The sequence below is a fragment of the Monoraphidium neglectum genome, assembly GCF_000611645.1.
Source record: "Monoraphidium neglectum strain SAG 48.87 unplaced genomic scaffold scaffold02880, whole genome shotgun sequence".
In the NCBI taxonomy this organism is placed as follows: domain Eukaryota; kingdom Viridiplantae; phylum Chlorophyta; class Chlorophyceae; order Sphaeropleales; family Selenastraceae; genus Monoraphidium; species Monoraphidium neglectum.
The window spans coordinates 1-7,840 of NW_014010748.1; the positions used below are offsets into that span (position 1 = coordinate 1).

The 7,840-nt window shown below is 67.6% G+C and overlaps 4 protein-coding genes across 4 annotated transcripts; 2 read left to right on the forward strand and 2 right to left on the reverse strand.

Moving 5' to 3' along the window:
- Positions 1–130: 130 nt before the first annotated feature.
- MNEG_11725 (hypothetical protein) lies at positions 131–1,195 on the forward strand (the record flags this gene model as incomplete). Its single annotated transcript, XM_014039800.1, has 1 exon — positions 131–1,195. One exon carries the CDS (start codon positions 131–133, stop codon positions 1,193–1,195), a length of 1,065 nt encoding a protein of 354 aa, XP_013895254.1.
- Positions 1,196–3,044: 1,849 nt separating this feature from the next.
- MNEG_11726 (hypothetical protein) lies at positions 3,045–3,563 on the reverse strand (the record flags this gene model as incomplete). The annotated part of the gene is made up of 1 exon (XM_014039801.1): positions 3,045–3,563. The coding sequence occupies one exon, from the start codon at positions 3,561–3,563 to the stop codon at positions 3,045–3,047; it is 519 nt and encodes a 172-aa protein (XP_013895255.1).
- Positions 3,564–4,618: 1,055 nt separating this feature from the next.
- Positions 4,619–7,207, forward strand: MNEG_11727 (hypothetical protein; the record flags this gene model as incomplete). The annotated part of the gene is made up of 4 exons (XM_014039802.1): positions 4,619–4,666; positions 4,805–5,429; positions 5,626–6,401; positions 7,199–7,207. 4 exons carry the CDS (start codon positions 4,619–4,621, stop codon positions 7,205–7,207), a joined length of 1,458 nt encoding a protein of 485 aa, XP_013895256.1.
- A 114-nt stretch (positions 7,208–7,321) lies between these two features.
- MNEG_11728 (hypothetical protein) lies at positions 7,322–7,687 on the reverse strand (the record flags this gene model as incomplete). Its single annotated transcript, XM_014039803.1, has 1 exon — positions 7,322–7,687. The coding sequence occupies one exon, from the start codon at positions 7,685–7,687 to the stop codon at positions 7,322–7,324; it is 366 nt and encodes a 121-aa protein (XP_013895257.1).
- Positions 7,688–7,840: the final 153 nt, after the last annotated feature.

Here is a 7,840-nt window from a genome sequence, read left to right on the forward strand (position 1 = left end):
CGCCGCGGGCGCCGCGGCCGCGCCGGCCGCCGCGGCGGCGGGCTCGGGGCTGCCCAAGGTCGTGCACTTTGCTGTGGAGCAGGGCGTCCCCGGCTACCTCGGGCTGTCGTTCCCGCAGGTCCAAGGCAGGATGTTCCCCGCGACGGCCGTGATCGGCCGCCCCGGGGAGGCGCAGCCCGTCGGCGTCTACGCTCTCAAGGCATACAGGGTCGATCCCTCGGACGCGGTCGCAGGCTTTGCGACTAACCTCGGATTCTCCGCCAGCCCCAACGGCGTGAAGACCCTCTGCTTCACAGTGCCAGCCAAGGACAGCGCCGCGCCCGCCGCGGGCCGGCGGCGCCTGCGGCAGCAGGCGGGCGCGCCTGCGGGGGCCGTCGACGTGTCCGGGCCGCTCAACGTGAATTGGGCGCACGGCGCCAGCTCAGCGCTCGCCGTGCACACCGACAAGGGCAGCGCGGTCCTGTCGCTGCAGGGCGGCGGCGCCGCGGCCGCGGGCGCCGGCGGCCCGTCCGCCGAGCGCGCGGCCGCCGTGCTGATTGCGCACGGCGCGCTGATGGCGGCGGCGTTCCTCCTGCTCATGCCCGCGGCCGCGATCGCCGCGCGCCACAAGTGGCTGTCAGGCGCGCCGGACGCCACCGTCGGCGGCCGCGTGCGCGGCGGGTGGTTCCAAGCGCACCGCAGTATGCAGATCCTGGCCCTCATGGCGGCGATCACCGCGTTCATCGTAATCTTCCAGACAAACGGCTGGCTGCCCGGCGGCCCCGGCTTTGAAATCTTCTCGGCGCACCGCGCGCTCGGCATTGCCACGTTCGCGCTGGCGCTGGCGCAGGGCGCCCTCGGCGCCGCGCGCCCGGCGCTGGGCGCGGCGCCGTCGCCGCGGCGGCTGCGCTGGTACGGCGCGCACGCGGGGCTCGGGTGGTCTGTGATCGCCCTCGGGACCGTCACCTGCTACCTCGGGATCGCGACGCTCTCAACCTTGGGCACCACGCAGGACGTCATGTCAGCATGGCTGGGCCCCGCGCTCGCGGTCACCAGCACGCTGCTGCTGCTCGGCGGTGCCCTCGAGCTCCGCAAGTGGCGGCTGCAGGCGAGCGGGCGCTACGACCCGCTGACTCATCAGGTGCACGCGCCGGGGCACGTCGGCAAGGCCGGCATCCCGATCACCGCCGCCGCGCCCGCGGGCGCCGCGGCGTGAGGGCGCGGGCGCGGAACCACCGGTGGTGGGTGTTTGTGGGTGCTTCCTCCCGCGCGCCGCGCCGCGCCGCGCCGGCCGGCGCGAATGATTCGAGTCAACGAGCGCCGTCGTCCGACGGCTGCCACTGCACATTATGGACCGCTGCGCGGCCTCTCGCGCCCGCCTTCCTCTTTTTCATTCACACTTGCATGAGCGAAACCGTTGCATTCTGCGTTGAAAGTTGTGTTCGGTTGGCAACACAAACTGTGGATGCCTCGGAGGTTGGATCCCACTTGTGACATGTGCGATGTGGGTGTGTGTACAACTCGGGCGCTTTGACGGGATTCTTCCTTCTGACACTTCCTTTCTGGAACTAGTGACCCCACACCTAATGATGCTTTGCTTTGGAACCGTGGCGGCACGGGCGGCTGCGAATGCGACTTCGACCCAAGGGACCAGCGGCAACAGCTGCACTTGCTTGACTTGCACAGACCCGCGTTGCTCACGCCGGCTGCTGTTGCGCCCGGTGCATTTCACCATCTGCCCGCCTCCGCTTGCGGCCCGAACCTTTTTTCGGGCGGTCTGCTGTAAGCTTGAAAGGCCGCGTGACTGTGCGTAACGCAGCCGGCACCACCCATCTCACCACCCCCAGGTGATGGCAACGAAGCCGCGTGATGGAGCTCCCCATGCAAGCGGCAGCTGCGCTTAGCAAGCCGCCCAGCGCACTGTGACCCGACCATGACTGTCCCAACAGTAGTGTGCCCAAGCTGCAGGGAACGCGGATGACTCACGCAGGAACCTGGATTAGAATTAGGATTAGGATTCTTACAAGATACCGTGGTCGCCCGCTCTTGGAGCTATCCAGGCTCATGGGCTATAACTGGGTAGCATCAGCATTGTGTGACAGGGATTCAAGTGGCCGCTGTTCGCCGTTCAAAGCAGGCGTGCACAAAGGCACCAAGTGTATGCTGGTTTGCACTGCGCACAAGGGCGCGCATGCGGGCATGCGCAGGCATTCGGGCACTGTGCCTGTGCGCTTTCTGTCTACAATTGCTACAACTACACCAGGGCCTGTCTCCTCAGATCCTGCATTCCTACGACTCCTAGAGACAAGGTCAAAAGCATCAGCGTGATCAAAAGCCCTCAATCGAGCGTAGTGTCGCGCAAAGCATGGAAGCAGGCAGCAAGGAAGCAAAGCGCATGTAAGGTGGCGGCGGGACGCACCGTACCGTGAAAGACAGCATCCATCAAGCAAAGCGTTGAAGGCCATGGGACAAGCCACACCAGTCAGTGGGGATGGAGGATCTGGAATGTGTCCAGGAGCGGGCGAATGTGGAATGTGGACGCTGCCAAATTCCAAATGATTCACCTAAACCTGCCCACCCGAAGCAGGAATGCATTTGCTGCTGCGGAAAGCAGGACATGTTGACGGGGCTAACGGTGCACTACATGAGCGAGGTGCAGGAGGTTGGGGGCAACGGCAAGGCAGCACGCCGCCCGCCGCTGCCGCTGCCGCTGCCGCTGCGACCAAGCTGGGGTTGGGCGAAACAAGCCAAGTACAGTCGCTATGGCCGCCGCACCACCCTGGCCATTGGATGCCGGTGGTGCAGCGTTGGCGGGGGCCGACCAGCCGCCGCCCGCAGGCTGCAGCGCCCATCGCGACGGCTACGGACGGCAGCAGCCAGCAGCTTTCTTGGCGCGCAGCCTCCACATGCGCGGCAGCTGCCGCTGCGCTGCGCATCAGGGGGTCCGACGCATTGCCCCGCAAGGAAGGTAAGAGCCGAGCGGATCAGCCAAGGGACTCTGGTGCGAATGCGCGTGTGTAGCGCAACCAGCGGGCACCCTACAGGCCCGCGGGGGCGCGCCGAGATCACACATAGATGCCCGCATGCGCCAGCAGGGCCGTGCGTCGCTGGGGCAAGCCGCCAGCGGACGAGCCGGCAGGCAGGCCGTACAGCGACAGCATGCCGTCCACCACGGGCGCTGTCGCCTCCTGCACCTCGTCCCCCGTGGCGGGCAGCGGCTGGCCCGCGATGTGCGCAGGCATGGCGCCGCCGCCGTGGTGCGGCCACTGGATGGGGACGGCACCCAGGAGGACGCTGCTGCAGCACACGCCGTTGCGCTGGCGTGCGCCCAGGGTCTGCACATCCTGCCGCAGCCCCGACAAACTCTGCTGCAGCCCCGCCATATTCTGCTGCAGCCCCGCCACGTCATGTTGCAGCTGAGTCAGAGTTCGGTGGATCGGCTGCAGCGCCGCCTGCACGATCGTCCCCAGCTGCGCCGTTACAGCCTGCTGCACCGCCGGCTGGACGTGTTGCTGCACCGCCTGGGCGACCCTGTAATCGATGGCATCATCCAGCAACTGGCCCACCTGGGCAAAGTCTGCCATCTATTTGCACAAGGACGGGCGGGGCGACCGGGTCGGAGGGGGGAGGGGAGAATGGCATGATGCAGGGTCAGGGATGCAGAGCTTGACGGCTCGAACGCTGGGCCGCATGGCAGCTGCCCTGTGGGCCTGGCGTGTCAGCACGGGTGCTCTGGCGACTGCACCTGGCAGTGCAGTGCAGCCTGCCCACTGAAGGCCACAAACAGCAGTGTCGCGCGCCGCGCGATTGCCGTGCGCGCCGTGCGCATGCGCTGCGCCAAGTGCCCTCCACGCGCACATGCCGCCCTGATGCATGCAACTCCCCCCTGAAGCTGCACCCACCACGCGTGCCCTCACGAAGCTGCAGCCCTTGGCCCAAGGGCAGCTGTCTGTCCAGGGAGTGCGTTGGCTACCGTTCAACGCGGAAGGACGGCTAATAGCGTAACACTATTGATTTTGATACGTTAGTTATGAGTGTATGATACGATAGCGAACGCAGCGGCGATAGGCAGTGATCTGACAGATGGCTAGCGCGCAGGTGTGCTGACACGTCACTTGTGTCACAACGACAGGAGAGAAGCGGCAGAGTCCAAGCCTTTCCGCGCGCATTTCGAACTGGCAACCTACCTAACAACTAGTCTAGAAGGGCAAGTACTGGCATTCATGTTCAGCTGAGCTCCACTGCAGATCTGCACATTCTGCAGATCTCCTGGGCTAGACACTGTCACCACTTGGCAGTGCGCAGGCCTACACACATTCTTTTGGCAGAGCCCGTTGCAGCTAGAGCTTGGCCAGCATCCCGTACAGCCTGCAGTGCTGCCCCAAGCAAAGCCAGCACCAGCGGCATGCCACCCAGCGCTCCTCGCGGCGCCGGGCAAAGTGCCGTCGCTGTTGCGTAAGCTGCCTGGGCGGCTGCTCTGATCCTGCCCCTCCCCGCGGCCAAGATGAACCTCCTACGGGATGTCATGGCTGCGTTTGAACGGGTGCCTGCAGACACGCCGCTGCCCCCAGCCCTGCTGGAACGGCTCATGCGGCAGCTGCCCCAGGCGGGCGGCGTCGCGTCCCTGTACGCTTTCAACATGGCAGTCCTGAAGGGCGACCTGGCAACCAACGCGCACGCGCGTCAGGTGCGTTGGGGCGCGACGCAGCACGACCCGCGCGCCTGGCCCAGCCTGTATCGCATCAAGTCCCTCGAGCAGCCACGCAACCGCACGCAGCCGGAGCTGCGCCGCTGCTCATCACCTTCCGCTTCAACAAACTCGCAGGCTGCCCTGCACCCGGGATTCGTCCAGGCCGTGATCGCGCATGGCACAAAACACCCAGGCAACGACGCCTCGCGCGCGGCAGCAGGCTCCGTCCTGGCCCTGCTCGCCCACACGTGCGATGAGGCGCGCCGCTTGGTGGCGGCGCAGGGTGACGTCACCGTCGATCTGATGCTGAGCAGTCTGCGGGAAGTATGCGACACGATCTGCACCGCCGACGGCGGCGGCATCCGCGGAACCCTGCAGCTCCGCACGCTTTCTGTTCTCCTTGCCGTCAAGGAGCAGGGCGGCGCGCCGGCCGAGCGCGCGATGCGCGACCCGCACGCGCTCCTTGTCGCCGTGCAGCTGTGCGGCCCCAGATTTGCCGACGCCGACGGGGGCCGCGGGCCGGCCCTGCGGTATCTCCTGGACGCGTTCACGCCGCCCCGGGGCGACCTGTCATGCGCGGCATGGCTTGACCTGCCCGCCCGCCAGCCGCCCGTGGCCGAGGCCCCCCTGCTGATGCACCTGGTCCCGCACTTTGCCGGCCTGCTGCTCGCGCCGGACGTGCCCGGTGACGCGCGGGTGGGGCTGGTGATGCTTGCCTACCGCCTGCTGCGCACACCTGGCCTGAGCCCCGTCATAACAGGTGCGCCGTGGCGCACGCAGCACCGCCTTGTGAACGCCGCCCTGCACGCCTGCGCGCGGCGGTGCACGTCTTGCGGCTTGTATGGTGGCGTTTGTCGGCACCACCATTCCAAATTGAGTCCAATCGCCCAAACTGATCAACCCTTGCATCACCCCACCTGCCTCCGGCTCCCACATTCCCTCGCGTCTCTTAGCAGCACACCTGGCTGCCGACGGCGCCGTGCCGGCGCTGTGCCGGCTGGCACTGCAGCAGCTGCGGCTCGCGCGCTGCGACCCTGCATCGGCGCGCGACCTCGAACTCACTGCCAGGCTGCTTAGGCAGGCGGCCTGGTTCCCGCTGCTGACCGAGCACCTTGCGCAGCACGCGCTGCCGGCGCTGCTGGCGGTGCTGCGCGACGCGCCTGTCGCAGGCGGGGCCGAGGCCGGGGCCGAGCGCGGGCCGCAGCTCGCGGCGCAGGCGCTCCTCGTTATTCTGCGCGCCAACCAAGGGGAGCACGGCCCTGGCCCAGAGTTCGTGAGGCTGGCTGTGACTTCTCCGGCGACGCTCGATGCGGTCGCTCGCTTGCTGGAGGGCGCGGCGGCCGCCTGGCGCACGGCTGGGGTCCCCTGGGCGGACATGCGCATCGCCGCGGGCCTTGCTGTCAAGCTGGCGGAAGAGGCGCAGCCCGGCGACCAGTGGCGCCGCGCCGTCGGCGGCCTCTTGCCCGCCGCTGCGCGCTCGCTGCAGCACGTGGCCGACGGCGTCATGAGCGCCACGCGTGGCGGCACGGGCGCTGGCGACGCGCGCGGCGAGCTGCGAACGGCGTGCTTGACGCTCCTTCTCCTCGTGGCAGACCTGACGCAGACGCTGGTGCCGGTTGGCATGCCGGGCACGCCTGAGGACCCGGGGCCGATGGCCGTGGCCCTTGAAGCAGCCCCAGCGCTGCTTGACACCCTGGGGTCGCTGATTGCCTCTGAGTGGTGGACAGCGGAGGTGGACGGGCTGCCGTCGCCTGCAGCAGTGGTTGCGGGCGCTCCACACACTGCTTGTGGTGAAGTTCCTCCTTGTGAGCAGCTGTTGCAGCGCGTGCGGCAGCACGCATCACGTCAGGGGCTAGCGCCATCAGGCCGGCAGGGGGCGGAGCACGGCGCGGGGCGGCAGCAAGCACCGCAGCAGCCCAGCCAGCGGCAGGTGCCGCCAGGTCAGCGGTGTTCAGACAGCAGCATGGAGGCAGCAGCAGGAGCAACGGCAGCGATGGCAGCAGCAACAACAACAGCAGCAGGAGGCACAGCAATGGCACCAGGGGCCTCGGCATCTGCAGCGGCTGCCCCTGCGGCGGCTGCTGATGACACTGCTACAGCGACGTCGGCGTCAGCGGTGCAGGTGTCGGGGGCAGCAGGAGCGCAGCTGCTGCGTCCGCCTGCAGCCCAGCGAGAGGGGCCAGCAGGCGCGGCCCCCGCTCGCCCACCCCCAGCGAGCCCGCCGAGGCTCGCTACGTGCTGCTGCTGCGCGGCTTGCGGGAAGCAGGCGGAGCGCGACGGCGTGCGCCTGCGGCTGCGCCGCGGCTGCCGGGCTGTGTCGTACTGCTCTGTCGAGTGCGCTAGCGCGGACTGGAAGGGGGGCCACCGCACCTCTTGCAAGGCGGCGCAGGCGGAGAGGGCGGCGTCCGGCGTGAGCGCTGCCCAGCCAGCCGCAGCCAGCTCAGGGTCGGCGTCAGGGGGAGCAGGGAGGGCTGCAGGGTGATGCTGATGGTTGAAAAATGCTTGAACTCCTCACTGTGCATCATGCAGGTTTCTTGAGGCGTTGCGTTCACATTATGAACTTACATCACCAAGTGACCTGAGCAGGCCAGAGGCTCTGCAACACCGAAAATCATCCTCTCATCAATGCCAAATGCAGAGTAAAGTTACATATCATGTGTGCTGCTGCTGCTCTTGCGGCCGTTGCTGCTGCTGCTGCTGCTGTGGCTGCTGCTGCTGTGGCTGCTGCTGCTGCTGCTGCTGCTGCTGCTGCTGCTGCTGCTGCTGCTGCTGCTGCTGCTGCTCCTCCTCCTCCTGCGCCTGCTGCTGCGGCTGCTGCTGCTGGTGCTGCTGCTGGTGCTGCTGCTTCTCACGCGGCGATAGATATTCCCCCTTGAGCAGCGACATGAACAGCGGCCCCTGCAGCAGCTGCCCCGCCACGATGGACACATAGAACTGCCGCCGTCCCTGCCCGGGCACCTCGCAGTTCACCGGGAACATCAGCTGCTTGCAGATGTGCTCCATCGCCTTGCGGGGCATGTTCCTGAACGGCGGCGCGAGGCCGCCCCTGATGGGCACGTCCACGTCCTCGCGGTTGCCCCACACGTCAAGCACCGAGAAGCGCAGCGTGTCGCGCGCCGGCTCCAGCAGCGACAGCTCGCCAACGTAGCGGCGCCCATAGTACCTTGGCGG